This window comes from Atractosteus spatula, chromosome 15, assembly GCF_055471065.1.
Source record: "Atractosteus spatula isolate fAtrSpa1 chromosome 15, fAtrSpa1.hap1, whole genome shotgun sequence".
NCBI lineage: Eukaryota > Metazoa > Chordata > Actinopteri > Semionotiformes > Lepisosteidae > Atractosteus > Atractosteus spatula.
This window is the reverse complement of record NC_142720.1, coordinates 3,944,998-3,960,888: the sequence shown is the minus strand read 5'-3', so window position 1 is coordinate 3,960,888 and position 15,891 is coordinate 3,944,998. Positions and strand designations below refer to the sequence as shown.

The following is a 15,891-nucleotide window of genomic DNA, read 5'->3' as shown; positions in this document are numbered from 1 at the left end:
CGATCAGAGGAGACTCAGTCCCGTCCCCCTGCTGCCATCCGCTACATTCTCTCCTTTCGCGATGGAAGAGGAGCTGGCCAGGAGACAGGCCTCGGGACAAACGTGTTGGTGGTGCGCCTTGGTCCCCACAGAGCCATCTGCAGAACAAGACCTCTTCAGCTGAACCTGGGTGACTACAGAGGGATGAGTGCAGCAGAAATGCGCTCATTTCATTACTCAGCACCGCCAGTGAAAGACGCTCGTCTGTCACTTAGATCTGTCATAACCGCTGATTCAGTATACACTGAGTAAGTGGGAACTGGCCTGAAGTGGCTCCAAGTACACACAGACGCTCGATGGCTCATATCTGCTGTATTCTGAGCCGGGTCTATGCTTCAGTGGCACAACACAAGCCTACAAAGCTGCCTCCCTGACCGCGGTGTCCCGACCAGCTGCCTTTAACATGGTCGTCATCTGATGTGATGGACAAACTGCAATGGAGTCTGAAGAAACTGTAAAAATGGTACAATTATTTTGTTTTGCGCAGGTGGATCTGGGTGAGTGTAAGAGCATCGGTCAGCTACACCAAAAAAACAACAACCCCTTGCTGGGAACAGAAAACAGCCAGACACACTGCACGACTTGCAGTAAATCAACACACTTTATTTAACAAAAATACAAGTGTGGGAGGCTGATAACGCCATCAGTCAAAGTGCTGTCCGTGGTAGGACAAAGCTAATGGTTTACTATTGTAAACTCAGACGTAGCCCTCCAGCTATTTACTGAACCTGTTTACAGTCCGCTGGGCTTTCCTTAGCCTGTCTCTCCAACAGCCACCCTAAACGTCCAGCGATGTCAGGGTCCCGCGAAACTGGGGTGGACGTCCAGACACTGCGGTCTCAGAAACTACACCGCAGCGCCTCGAAAAGGCTTTCACACACTCTTTGCCCATGTTCAAGTATGTTCACATAACCCATCATCATCACGGTGTAGAAAGTGTGTCCCTTTATATCAAAGTGGAAAAACAGCACTCACATTGGCGCTGGTAGAAAAAAAAAAGTCAAAAAGGTCAACTAGTGAACAATACTCACCTTCGCTTTTGAAAACAAAACGGTTTTAAATTCGCACCTCATACAAATCTTGTTCGGTCCCTATGCAGAATCGCCTAAAAAACGGTTGGTGTAAAACGCTGGAGTCGGCTCTTTGTGTCAGTAAAAACCTGCCGACCTGAATAAACGTCTTTCTCCTGCCTGGCAGGCGGCAGAGAAGGAGTGCAGAGCTCAGGGCAGCGAAATCAAGTCTTCAGGCACCGAGTTGGATGTCATTGTGTTTGTCTTTAGAAAAGAGTGTTAGTGTCAGGAAGCGCGGCCGCTTTTCTTTCTTTACATACGTCGGGTGTAAACAACAGTTCTCGAAGAAAAGGACACTGAACTGCTCGGGCTGTGAAAAACGTCAGACCACCAAGTGAATTCGACCTCCAAATAAACAACGTGAGAAAACCAAACACTGATTATAAGGGTTAAAACAGCAGTATCCTGAGTATATAAACGAAAGGCAAAGGAGCTAAAAAAGTGACAGTTTCCGTTTTCAGCGTTACAAAAGGGAATGTGCGGCACGAGCCCCCACCGCGCCACGCTCAGTCCAGCCCGCGGCGGCCGGGGGGCGGGGCCTACCGCTGGGCGTGGTGGCCCGGCCGGGGCTGCGCCGCCGCGGAGCTGGAGGGCGAGGGGCGGGCCGCGGCGGCAGCCACGCCCTCCGCCTCCTCCAGCTCCCCCTGGAGCTCCTGGCTGACGCTGGTCTGCAGGGCGGCGGGCGTCAGCCACTCCTTGGGCAGGCAGCTCTGCAGGAAGGGGATGCAGGAGCTGAAGTAGGCCAGCCGGTTCACCCAGCGCGGGATCTCCCTGCCGCACAGGATCTGAAACACACAGGGTACAGGCCTGTAGCGGTAAGAGAACAACCTCCCGACAAGCTGCAGCTCGACCGTCACAGTCCTGTCGCCCTCCCACAGGATCTGCCGCCTGCTGAGCCAAGATAACAAAGGTGAAAGGTCATTCTGTGCCATTTATCAGCGATTTACGGACAACACTGGCTGGAAGGATATTACGCAATGCATATTATGCAAAAATAAAGGACCAAATGAAACAAATTACCCTTCAGCTAATTCTGCACAAAAACAAATGTCATTTTTGTACAATCACACACACACACACAATTAAACAATTCAAGTGTATCTCTTTCCCCATCCCACACTTATTCCTGGAAATTTCCATTCCTGGAGTCACTCCAGATGGCAGGCAGAGGTATCTGGCCTCTCGGAACGTCTCCGTCTCACAAGCGCCAGACACCACGCCCCAGCTCTGCCCCGGGGGAGGGGTGCCCCCCGGGGTGCCTCCTCAGCAGTGATTAAAGTGCACTGCGTACGTCCTGGGATCTGGGAGTCTCTGCAGCTTCGGAAAGCTCACTGTCAACGGCTCCACGTGTTAACTTGAGTTAAAAAACCATGTGACACGACAAATCCAAAAAACGAAAGGAAAACCGAATACAACAGTATTTCCTCAATGAAAAGAACTGCTTCAGAAAAGGTGCTTAGCAACACATTTATAAGCCCATGACCGTACTTTGCGGAGGAAAAAGCTGACAGTTTGGGGGTTTTTGGGAAGGAGCTAGTAATTAATGTAGCAAAGCTGGCATTATCCAAACCCGCAGTGATGTTGACTCCAGACAGGCATTAGTGTTTCCTTCTGCTCTTGATACACCCGTACATTTTTAAGAACTCCAACATCATCCTTAGTGCTTTTTAAACAGACATAAACTAAAGGCGCTGATGAAATGGCAATGTTAGTTTTGTGACCGAATCCATCAGAAATGTAAGCTGCACTCTATGCTGTGTCTTGCAGTCCTCTCTGTTATGTAGGTGTTGTGTCACATACATATCAAAACAGCCTGGGCACAGCTTTAATATTATATAGCCTTAATATTAATACTCTGTCTCTGTATTGACTGCTTCAGAAGCACATCAACTGTGCACAAAGTTCTTATTACATCAAATGTCTAATCTGGAGCAAGTATGTGTTTTTGTACTGCTGTTAATTCTAGCAGCAGGAGAAGTTGTATCAGAATTAATTAGCAATTCTCATTAGTAATTAATTCTAATTGATTAGTGATTAGAATTTAGAATGGAATCAGTTGAACTTGTAGGATTCTGCTGGTCTGGTCTTGTTTCTGACTTTCGGAAGAAGTACAGGGTCTGGTGCTGCTCCAGAGGGGCTCAGCTCTGCTCCAGCTCTGCCTTCTTTTCCTAGAGCACAGGGTGTGAGTGAGGAGAGGACAGGAGAAGAATGGACCAACATCTTCCAGGCAAGAACAAAACGCAGGTACTAAAAACCAAAAACACTTTCCTCTGCAAACCTTGCAATTGCGGTACAAGAACAAAAGAAGGTTAAAAACAAGAGCTGGCCATTCGACCCACTGCTCTTCTTTGATTGCTAGCCGATGACTGAACACTGAAAAAGACTTGGGGCAAAAAGCTAATATTGCAACTCGTTGGTGACAAACTATTTTTACTGTGTTTTTTGAAAAGGAAATATGTCACATTGTTAAATAACAGAGGCAGTGCTTGCGCAGAGCACAGAATTTAAAAACCTGAACTGTGCACTGCCCATGGCAAGGTGGCATCAGTAACATGCATGCACAAGGAAGCAGATGTGTGCTGTCACGTACCAGGGCAGAGCACAGGCATGTCTACAGTGCGTCCTGCTGTGATCACAGAGTCGGGCTCCTCCGGTAATCTCACATGCTCCACGAGAATTCCCTTCAGCGGATAAATTCCCTTCTCAAAACTCTATCTGCCAACACTGCAGTTATGTCTGCACAGTTGCACACAAAGACCTCAACCATGCAAACAACAAGGGCTGAAGTTGCATTACCCTGAATATACTGCTCTCCTGTTGTGCATCCAAGCATTTTCGAGGTCAAGTGAATACCCGAAGGAAACAAGCCTAAATATTAACATTAACCATGTTTCCAAGGGGATTTTTACATGGCATGTTGTGTTTATGACATCTGAAGCTTCAAAGGATTTCTGAGTGTTTTGAGAGCTGTAACACAGTGCATCTCTACTGTCAGATATCCAGGGAGCACAGCCTTCTGCGGCTGGCCATGTCTTGGGCAGTGCTTTCCTGAACAGTGCCGTTTCCTGCACACTGACGACAGAGCCCCCACAGGGACCCCACAGTGGTCCCTGTTCAGCAACGCCCTGCTCTGTAACTCCTCATGGAGAGGCACCCACATGTTTGTAAATCCAAACAAAGCACAATCAGAGTAAAATGTAAAAGAAAAGCAGATGTCGACCTGAAGTGTAAGTATCAATATTTAGGCTTTTTCACAAGGTGAAGAAGCTGAAGCTTATAAGGGATAAAAAGACAAGACTGAACACAAGGGCGTTCAGGAGATAATTCGTCGCAGCTAAAAAACTTTAATTTGGGGATGAGATATGGAAAAAATTCTGTGATAAAAGAATTCCCTCTTCCCCCTTGTTAGATCTCACTGTCCCTCTGCTTCAGATCTCATAGTTTGCTGAGAAACGTTTCATAGCAAAGCACAAAGAGAGGAAGACGAGTCCCAGTCTTATATTTTTAGGTTTCTTAAGAATAATCTTAAAAAACTAATCCCGTTGGTTAGAAGAGCTTCTTACAGAGAACTCCAGTGTGACCAAGTGAGAGGACTGCTGAATGGTATTCTTGCTACGACATTGCCAGCACACACCCTCTACTTCACTTTCTGGGTTAATCCTTCTCAAGTCTGCTCATGACTCCCACAGCACAGCGAAACAGAAATCGCTCTTGAACCTCACAGGCAATCCCAGCTGTGCACCTGTCAATTGAGATGCCTTTAAACCTCAGTAGGAAGTAGGTTTTGAACTGCATGGCTGTAACCAAGCATAACACATAATATAGCACAGATGGTGCAGAGAATAAGTGATCCGAGTACTGTCCCGGATCAACTGGAATTAGGGATAATGAAAAATGGTCTATCTGTGTACATGAAGATGACTGCAATTTTAATTTGCTACCCGTTTCCCACAAATGGGATTTATACTAAATATTAACTTGATGGAGTTATTTAAAAAATACCAAAAAACCATTAATGGTATTTCACATTAGGACATGCTGATTAAGTCTTTTTCTGCAATCAGAAACCTGCTCATATCTGTAAGAACACAAGAAAGGTAACAAACAGGAGGAGCCATTGGGTCCCTCCAGCGTGTCTAGAAGTTAGCAGCTCTTTGAGCTGTTTGGTGAAAGAAGCCAGGATATCGGCTTCAACAACATGGCTGGGTAGCTGGTTCCAGAGTAGCTTTCCTTTCTCTTGGGTCCTTTGCGTCACGTTTCCATGTTCATTCCCAGGCAGTCGCTGGGTTGACTTTGTCAGGACCTTTGAAAACGGTGAAGAAGTGTAACGGGTCCCCTTGTGGTCTTCTCCATTCAACATTACTGAAGCTACAGCGCCTTCAGCCTCTCCATGAAGCACATTCCCTTAAGTCCCAGAGCACATCTGGCTAATCTTCTCCAGAGGCGCTCCAGAGCAGCACTATCTTTTCTATCATGTGGGAAGCAAAACTGTCCACAATATCCTAAGTGCGGCTTTACTAGTGTGTCATAGTTTTAAGTTTTCTTGATTTAAATTCTATGCTTTTAATTATAGATCCTACCACTTTGCTTGCCTTTTTAAATTGCCTCCCTACGATGTCTAGACAAAGTAAATAAGAGAATAAACGCTCCTATCTCAGTTTTCTGTTTTGTATTTCTATTTTCTCTTATTGCTCTCTACATGAAAAACCCTGCCTTTGTCCACATGAAACGTCATGTACCCATATTCTGTACTCAAGTAACCCCACGAGAGGCTTTAAGGCTGCAGTTTACCGTAGGATCTCAAAGCTGGACTGCAACGCTCAGTGCAGCCACTGAAACAAACACCCGAGAGGACACTGCGAGATCTGGAAGAGGCAAAGAAGCAAATCGGCCTCTTATTCAATTTCTTCACCGGAAATGCGTTTTCGGTGGCGGGACGCTCTTAACGGGAGGAGTACAGGTAATGTAAAGCCTATTGCTGGATCAGATTTCCGTGATGCAAAGATTTGCTCTGAGGAATAATGTTTTAAATGGACTGAGCTTTGCTTCTGCCTTTCAACGTTACCTTTAAAACAATTACGTTATTTGATATTTCAGGTAAACTGCCTCCTGGCTTCTGTTTGGAACAAGTGAAGCTTATTAAAAAAAAGAACATTTTAAATTTTAACAGCTTAGTATTGGACACATACAGGCTATAGTTAAAGTCAGAAATTCCCCAATTATACAACTGGAGGAGCAGTGAGATGAAAATACTAAGATGGCAATTAGATAAAAGCACACCAAGTTCAGCATTTGCACAGCTAATCACTCTTTTAACTAGAACAAAGTAATAGGACATAATCACTAACAGTAAGGGAACTTGCTGCAGATATTTATCCGTCTTCACAACACAATAAAAAAGAACACCAAGAGACAAGTAATTGTACAGATGAACTGTACACAAAGTCTCCTTGTGTTACTTAGGAGGGTTCCTCAAAAAGCAGGGCCTTTCCGATAAATACCTTCATCTGAAAGTCCTCAATCTCCATGAAATGGATACGATGTATGTTAAAAAATGTTTATTAATGCAAATACCAGAAGACAAACACAACACAAAGTGCTGTATGACAAGTTTCCAGAGCTCTCACTGGTGGATCCAGAGAAGATGTAAGCACCAATTTAGCACAGTCGTCTGGCCAGACAGCACAGACTCATCTCTCCTGGCCCTGTCTGCAGTGTAATCACAGCCCGCCGATTACTGTGTCGAGATCCCAGTCTTGTCTGGTTCTGCAAAGCTGGGCATGCTTCAGGACATTCTTTTGTACCTCTCTCTTTTTTCAGCTAAGGCGTACGGCTCACCTGATAATCCAGGGTAAGATTAATCTTCCGTATCTGATGACACCTGTCAGTTACAGCAATGCAGTGACACTGATTTAGTAAATCCACCTGCCGCTACCTGCATGAATTTCACTATCCTGGTACTGTACATTAAAATGTTTTCACTCATTTATCATATACACAGAGTATACTCTAAGCTACTATGTACTGGTGAAATATGTTGCATCACTGAACATAACTCCATATCTCTCTTCTTCAAATTATTTAAATTTTAATTAAATGAAAATGAGTCATGATCGGGACACAATAAATCACTTCATCGTATTTACCACCAACGCATTCGCATTTAAGTTTAGATACGTGTTTAAACACATGCAATTGTGTAAAAGGTTAACAGACTTTCTCTCAGTTCTCTCTTGAAACCAGAGGAGGAAACAATAAAGAACCCATCTCTCCCTAACCAGAGCTGCCCAAGCCTGGTGTTTTCCAGCAGTGTCCAAGCCAAGCCTGTGATTAACTCTGCAGCAGGAATCCAAACACAAACAGCCAGAGAGATTAACCCAGATCCGCCATTCCAGCAGTGCAACGGACATCGCTTGGTTCACACGCCTTCTAAGTCAGAGAGGTGGATGCATAACACATATACATTCCTATTCAAGGTCTTAAGAAAAAAATAAACCAAGTCTAAACCAGAAACCAAGGTCTTAAACAGAAATGTTAAATAAATAAATCCAAAATCCAAAATAAAAAGATCAAGTTTGTTCTCCAATAAGAAAATAAGTAAAATATTTAAATTATGAACCTGAATTGACTTGCTGAACACGAACAACTGATTTAATCTGAAATTCCCTGCCAGTGTGCAGTTCAGTAATACTGCCTTACACTGCTTCAGTGAAGATCTCCAGTGACCTATACCTGCCGTGTTAGACACAAAATGCAGCCTTTTGTTTAAAACGCTGAACTAAAAATGAGTTCAAACTGGAACACACCTTTTCGACAGGCTGCTTACACACTTATCACATAGTACCTAATTTTTTTTCATTTAATTTTTTGTATGAATTTTTGTAAAACATGTTATTTGAAGTTCAAATACTTTGCTTTATTCTTTCAGATTAATAAGATAGCAGGGAGGGCACATTCTGTTGCTGGATAAGACCACCACCTGTTAAACACAGAGGCTTCCCACACTCCTGCACTGAAGGCAGGAAAAACTGCCCCAGGCTTCGCAAGAAAATTCCATAGAACACAGCTGGAGCAAAAGTTCAGAACCGTACTGCTGCTTTCCAGCCTTTCTCCAGCCTGAGACAAAGCCAGTTCCTTAATGCACTTCTAAATCTGGACTGAAACAGCAGTACAGTCAAGTGGTCTTGGCCGACAGCACTGCTAGTCCCCATGCCTTACTCTGCTTCCTTCCAGCCGGGGGGACTTACCTCCGAGAGAGCCGAGGAGAAGTGGTTACAGTTCTTGTGCATGAGGTGGTAGGCGTTGCCCTTGTACTCTTTCCCCAGCTCTTCCACGATCTTCTCAATGTCATCCTCCGTGAAGTCGGTGCTCCCCAGAACAATGGCTTCCCTGGGAGAGACAGAGGCGGAAGAGAGGGAGCAGGAAAACGCATCAGGCTTCGAGTGCACAGCATTCGGATTGCTTCAAGCCCCTCGCAGCCCAGGCTGCCAGGCAAATTGGGAAGGCGAAGCAGAAAAACAACCTGGTAAACAATGTCCTTGTTAAGGCAGAGAAAAGCATCTCGGATAAAGTATAAAGCTTAAAACATGATGCTCCTGCTGCTGGGCATAGGTGTCTGAGTGGAACAGATCAAAGTGCTGTGGAAGGGGTCTCTGATGAGGGCTCTGAGTTTCTGTGTAGCAGAATGACACTAATGATGACTCCATGGACCCTTCATATATTTCTAAATTGGCTTTCTGTAGAATGGAGGCACCAGGCATAGAGGGTGAGCCTTTGGACTCATTATTGACAGGTTGTGGGTTCAGGTCCCTGCTGGTGTGCCTTGAGTGAGGTACTGTACCCCAGTTGCTCCAGGACACCCAGCTGTATATTTGGGGACCAGTATGGCTGAGAGGCGATCCCTGCGATGGACTGCGGTCTCATCTAGGGGGGGAGTCACATGTGCTATAGTCCACTCAGCAGTACAGAATCTGGGTCGAGGCACTGTTGGGTCTGGGGCCAACTTCACCTTTTTCTTTCAGCTCCCAGTGCACGAGGAGCAATCGGGGGATAATGACGGCACCCACATTGGGCCTGATAACTTAAGAGTTTTCTTTCTGACAAAAGTTCTTGAAAGTTGATTTACAGCAAGTCTGCAGGGCTGAAAAGTGAAACAGCCAAGTGCCTCAGGGCTGCCTGTGAGTGTCCTGCTGCAGGTGCTGGATGTCATAGCTCAGATCCATCATTTTCATCCTCACCGTCTAGTTCCTGATCATTCAGACTATAAAAGCTGATGCCTCGTGCCTGTTTGAACACATTCCATCTCCACGGGGGCAGACAAAAAAAAAAGAACAGCCCACTCAACCCTGAAACACACGGACACACTCCTCACAGCAGAAAACGAGGCCGCTCACGTGGCCTGACTGAATTACCCAGCTGCCTTGGCTGAGCACAAGGGGGCAGATTCTCGGCGCTGCGTGCCAAACTCCTCTCCTTTCTCCTTTTTAACGCTCCAGAAACCCGAGGTTACAAGGTCTGAGTCTGGGAGAGATGCAGAACACCACGCACACAGCACAGACAGGAAATAAAGAGTGATTCCACCTCCCAGAAACAAACAGCTCTTTGTTAATATACAGCTTTTTAAAAATTAAATATTGGTATTCCTCCATCCTCCAGACCAGACATTGACCTGGACACTCAAGCATCTCCGTCGAGTATAGGGTTTATGTGTACTTGTTTAAAAAATCGATTTAGTCGAGAAAAAAAAAGCTGCTCTTAATGAATGATTGAACAGTATTTGTACTTTTTTTGTCTCTCTGATAATTGGGACCAAAAGCAAGCTCTTCAAACTTAATCCAAAGAGAGCTTTGCCCCTATTGTAAGCTATTGTAAGCATTTAAAGCATTCAAACTAAAACATAATTTTGGAAAAATAAATGGAGTTTATCTGGAGGGATGAAAAACACATTCTGCACCAATGCAACTATTATCTGATCTATTCACAGATAGAAAACACTTTGGAAAAAAATATCCTGTATTGGTTGCTTCCCCCCTAATGTGAGCAACATTCATTCTCACCCTTTTCCTGGCTCTGGGTCATTCCCAGCACGATTCAGGAATCAGCCTTTGCATTCACTGATCCACTTTACTGCTTGGGATTAATGAACGGCAAAATCGAGTGCTCTGAAGAAACTACTTTAGCATTAACATTTAAACATTCTGGTTGCTGTTGAAAGCAGCAATGGTTCTGGAAGCCCCCGCTGTAGCTCCTACCAGCACTTCTCAGTGATACTGCAGCTGGAATAGAAGAACACTGGCTCCTCTCTGTCCTGGCAGGGACATTAAAGCACAGCTTTTATCATGTAAGTGCCAGTAACACGCAGCTCTTATTTGCATAGAGAAGAGTTTTTCCACTATAAAGAGCAGTACTGCAGACCTCCTCTGCTAGCACATATCATACAGTAGAGAAACCAACACTTTCAGAATAATGTAGGGTGCACTAGAGTCAGGCTATTAAGTGGGGAAAAAATATTCCAAGCCCATTTAAACATTACTTTGATATGACCATGTTTATAACATTTGTATAATAACAAAAAAGCCATTCACCCCCCCCCCCAACAATGTGCACAGCAATTGATTTAGAAATAAGTGTACTTTTTTACATTTAATTAAATTTTTTTAAAAAACTGTTTACAAGCATACAAAAGCAGGGATTTGATCTAAAGCGTTCGAAAACAGCGCTTTCTCCTTCAAGCCCACCCTGCCAGTACTCACTGCTCCCAGTACTCACTTGAATTTGAAAGTGTCTCCGAGATCCGTCGCATCCCCAGGAGTGATTTCAAATATCCCTGAAAACGGGTAGGGGTGGCCGCCGTAGGCGAATTCTGGAGGGACAAGACAGGCGGCTAATGCAGCAAGTGACAGGTCTCTTTGTTCAAACAGGTCTCTTTGTGCTTTGCGTTTTACTGCAGCAGTGCTCTCGGGGTCATTTTTCCGTATTCCCTGTTCAAGTTCAGCAGCTCAAAAGGATAGGCAGGCCGCTGACTTCACTTAAAAAATACAGTGTAAAGTTTGAATAAAGTTATGGATGAGTACTCTTCAGCACAGGACAAACGTCTTGACAGAATCACTCCCCACTCTCAAACCAAACTACCTTTTCCACTGCAGAAGTCCAGTGCACTCCCACTCAAACTCGCACGCAGGTGCTCAGAATTTCACCGATTCCCGTTGCAAGGACATCAGCATCTGCTTCAGGCCCTGCCTTACACACAAGGCTGGCCAGTTCTGCATCGGCTGTCTATCACTCACAAATTATGAGAAAGACTGCTCCTTAGGCAATGGCAGAAATTAAAATCCTTTCCTCTATATACAGTACATTAATTCAATTTCCTCTTATATTCACAAGCTTTTCTAAAAGATAACTGTAATATGATGTTTTACTTTCCATTCTAAATCAGTAGAAAGGTACACTTCCCAAAATTGTGAGGGCTTCAACGTCTTTCATTCTTAAAATTACACTCCACTTCCCCTGACGGTCCACAATCTGAGGCATTGATTGATGAAGTGCTGCAGCTCAACAGCTTGAGATTTCTAGAGCCATATCCCTCTGGTGCGCTAATCTAGCCTGTCAGAAAGTAGTGTTAATTAATCAGGGTCCCTGCAGGGACAGACTGTGTCGCATACAAATCGTCACAAAGTCACACACAAACTTAACCAGTCAGAGTACACTGGTCCACGCATTAGTTCACAGGCCTATTCACGTTACAGAGCAGTCTTAATTCTCCAAACCTTTGAAAAGTATTATTGTGCTTTGTAGTGATAAACATACCTCTGATGGAATTGGTGTTCTCAACATAACGATTCTGTGCCAAAAAAGGCAATAACTTTAATTGAAGGTATTTTTTTTTTACCAAACTCACTCAACTCCAATTCCTACCACTCCTGCAGTTAAAGGTAAGTTACTGATAAAAGCCCATGAACAGCCGCACAGGTCTTTCCTCACAGACACTGCAATATGATTGTTTCAGAAACTGTTTCACTGCTGCACGAACAGGAGAGAGTCAAGGATCAATATCAATACACTTCTCCTCAGCAGGCAAAAGCCTCAGAAAGCTGAACTGTTTGTTTCCTCATGATAATGACCATAAGCACAGACAAGGACTCCTACTCCAAATTCTTATGCGAGAAAAGTGCCTGTTGAATCTGACACATCTACGTTTACACTCAGATTTAAAAAACAGATCTAAAAAAAATAAATTGAATGGAAGATTACACTGTTCACAGATAAGTTCTGGACATTTTTGATCCTAATATATACTATAATACTGGTGGAACTCTTACAACTTTTCTTAAAGCCTCTGCTACTGCCAGAGACCTGCCTACGCTCAACTAATGAGAAACACAGATTTTAATTGCATTGTTTTTAAAAAGTGTGAACGCTGTTTCATCTCTGTGACTCATTTCATTTTAATAAATCGTTAATTACAGTAAGAACTCTTACCTCTGCCATAGACTTCTATTCCTGAGTGAAAGACGCCAATTCCCAAAGAAGCAGTAAATTCATTGATCCAATACTGAAACAAAACACAGTAAAGCTGGTTAACCTTTGAGCTCCTAAAACTGGAAGCAACCAATTACATGAGAAACTGTTCAATAGATAAGGCCTTATAACATCAGGTAATTTATGAATTTGTGCAAATTTGCAGAACCAAAAACACCTGCTTGAGAATTACAGTAGCTCCTCACAATGGGGGAGCTTGTGAGTGGATCAGCTTGAACCCGTTCAAGGGGAAACTGCAACAATATTTTTATATTTCTGGGCTGGAAAGAATCTGCATTGTTGAGTGCATTTCAAACCACAAAGAAAGTAAAATGTACACAGTAACATGTAAAACCTCCAGTTTATATCATAAAATAGGCGAAAATTCCAGGTATGTGAAGCGCAACAAAACGTCTGGTGACCTGAAGTGGCCCTATTACTTTGTAAACAAAGCAGGCTTGTGAATACAGCTCTTTTAATCCAATAGAAATATTGCTCTCGAGATAATTTTGAGATGGTTTTACCAACAAATACTGCTTACTTGTCAACTCTGTAAGCAGATCACATTGGAACATTCCTGCGGTGAAATGTTTTGCAGCAGACATGTACTTATTCGCCTGTACATCCAATATATTAGTCATTGCAGAGACTAGTGAGCAGGAAGGGCCGCTTCACATCACAGTTCTTGCAACCTCTTACTCTCCGTGGCGAGACTGGGCTTTGCGACAACATGGTGACTTACAGTTCTTTCACAAAGTTCACGATTGTGTGCTTTAATAGTGTGCTCGGAAATTTGTAAAATTTTTCTATACTGTCCATTAATTTATTTTGTGACCAAGATGTAATAACCGGTCTGGGAAACCGAGACTGCAGGTTGCCTTCAAGGCCCTTGCATTCCAATTCAGGTGCTGCAGGTTCGAGCCTGGGTCCTGCCACTCGCTGCCCGTGACGGGGATTTCTCTAATGGAGGCGCTGCCAGCTCAGAGGAACACCATCATGAAACAGCGACGCCTTCCCAGGAAGCCTTTCCCTCTGGCTTTTGGGGTTTGAAGCAGGAGGTGTCAGAAAAGTTACCACAGGGATAACTGGCTCGTGGCGCCCAAGCGCTTACAGCGACGTTGCCTTTTGATCCTTCGACGTCGACTCTTCCCATCATTGTTAGGCAGAATTCATCAAGCGTTGGACTGTTCACCCACTAATAGGGAACGTGAGCTGGGTCTAGACCGTCGTGAGACAGGTTAGTTTTACCTTACCGATGATGTGTTGTTGCAATAGTAGTCCTGCTCAGTACGAGAGGAACCGCAGGTTCAGACATCTGGTGCGTGTGCTTGGCTGAGGAGCCAATGATGCAAAGCTACCATCTGGGGGATTATGACTGAATCCCCCCTAAATGCATCAGTGAGGGGCGCACCTCTCCTCCAATCAGTGCTGGCCCTCCTGTACGTTGCTATGGAACTTGCAGTGCGCTAGCAGACAAAAGTCTCAATGGGTGAGCCTGCCTGCCCTTGCTCTTTTGCCCTCTGTTTGCACAGGGGTCCCTGCTGAGAGTTAAGCTAAGACAACTGCCGATCCCTACATGGGTGGGTATATAATATGAAATCATCCGATATACCTTGTCATATCATCGTATGTGCAGCCCAGAATTAAACCGTAACCTCCACCAGTGCTCCGATCCTTTCCATTTGCCTGTTGCTCCTAAATCCAATCCAAACTCATGAGAAGTTGCCATTAGGTACGGAGTTTGAAATTCGTGATTGGCTGAAATATTTTATCTAATTCAGGCCTGAGAAAAGTTACACAATGCGGACAAACTAGTCCGAGGTCCAGACTTGCTCGAGTGATTGTTAAAAGCCGCCAGTCCTGCCAGCAGTGCCCTTGGATACTTGGATAGAGATGACAGTGGTCCTCTTGAGGACTGTCTGCAAAGACAGAGTAATCGCAGCTCAGGGTGTTAACTGACCATTTCACGGGAGCACCATTAAGAAATGTCAGATAGTGTCTCTCCGGGGGCTCGTACTGCTGGAGTGTGACAGAGTCCTGATCACCACACTGCTCAGAGGGCCACGGAAAGAGCTGGTTCTGCAGACACTGGCTTCAGTCAGGCTGTTTGAAACTAGAAGACGGTAACCCTCTACCCCAGTGTAACCATGGAAACAAAGGACTATAGTTTTACAAAAAGAAAAATATCTTTGGCCCCTGCACAGTAAATGCTAGGTATTATGAAAGACTCATACACTTACTGACAAATTATGCTTGATTAAAGCCATCTGTGTGGAAATCTGCGAGCAATGTGTGGTGCAAGAGCGCTACGCTCACCTGTGACACATTCCTGGTCACATCAGCATGTAGTCAAGACCATACTTGAGTTTACAGACAGCAAGGGGTTGTGCCTGTTAGACATTAAACAAAATCAGTCCCAGCCTTTGATCATCCAACAGCTCTCCTTTTCCTAAACTATGCTCCTTACTTAAAGCTATGCTTCAGGTGTCAAGAGGCAAACTAATAAAGCACAATGCAGTGGACAATTTCTACGAAGGAAGGAATTTCATAACTACATAACAAAAGATACACTTGAGCGAAGGTCATTTCGCCCATCTGCGCTCCTGGATGCTTGTAATCAATGCTACATCTCATTCAGCTGTTTCTTGTAGAAACCCAGGAAACCGGCTTCAACAGCATGGCTCGGTAGCCCGTTCTAGCTTCCAAAAAGATTTTTTTTTTTAAACTGCATTATTCTGACCACTCAATCATTCTCCATTCTTTTAACACCTGAGATGTGCAGAGTCTGTTTAAAATCCCTTTTAACATGTAAATCTAGCGTCAGTGAGTCACTAAAGCAATGAACCCTTGTTTTAACACAGACAGGCAAGAAATCTGTCCCTGACAAACTTTTTCATAAGCATCTGTATGCAGTATGTGCAAGTTCTTGCATGACAATAAGCCGAGACTTTATGAAGATAAAAGCTCTGTATCTACTCATGCTGCCATCTGGCAGTTCCTTAGTGTTGAAAGAGACGTGTGCGGCAGCAAATAATCTAAACAGAGACTAGCTCTGGTCCGCATCTCCTATCAGAAACATCATCCCAGCTCCCCCTTTTCCGACGCACTTGGGACACGGTGCATTTCAAAACCAGAGCCATTCGGGCAAAGCTCGCGTTTCCCTGGAAAGGCACCGTCACGGCCCCTGTAGATGAAACGGTAGATTAAATCATCTTGTTTCCTGACTTGATTTCCAGAGACGTCGGCATCAGAGACCCCTCTGATA

General features: G+C 44.4%; 1 protein-coding gene across 1 annotated transcript in view; it reads right to left on the bottom strand.

The window, feature by feature from the left end:
• Positions 1-621: 621 nt before the first annotated feature.
• desi2 (desumoylating isopeptidase 2) overlaps positions 622-15,891 on the bottom strand; it is a 33,477-nt gene continuing 18,207 nt past the window's right edge. The window contains exons 2-5 of the mRNA XM_088934259.1: positions 12,588-12,660; positions 10,878-10,971; positions 8,357-8,498; positions 622-1,894 (exon numbers count right to left, since the gene is read on the bottom strand). Coding sequence (XP_088790385.1) covers positions 1,649-1,894; positions 8,357-8,498; positions 10,878-10,971; positions 12,588-12,660 — 555 coding nt within the window. The 3' untranslated portion in view covers positions 622-1,648. The remainder of the gene's footprint in view (positions 1,895-8,356; positions 8,499-10,877; positions 10,972-12,587; positions 12,661-15,891) is intronic.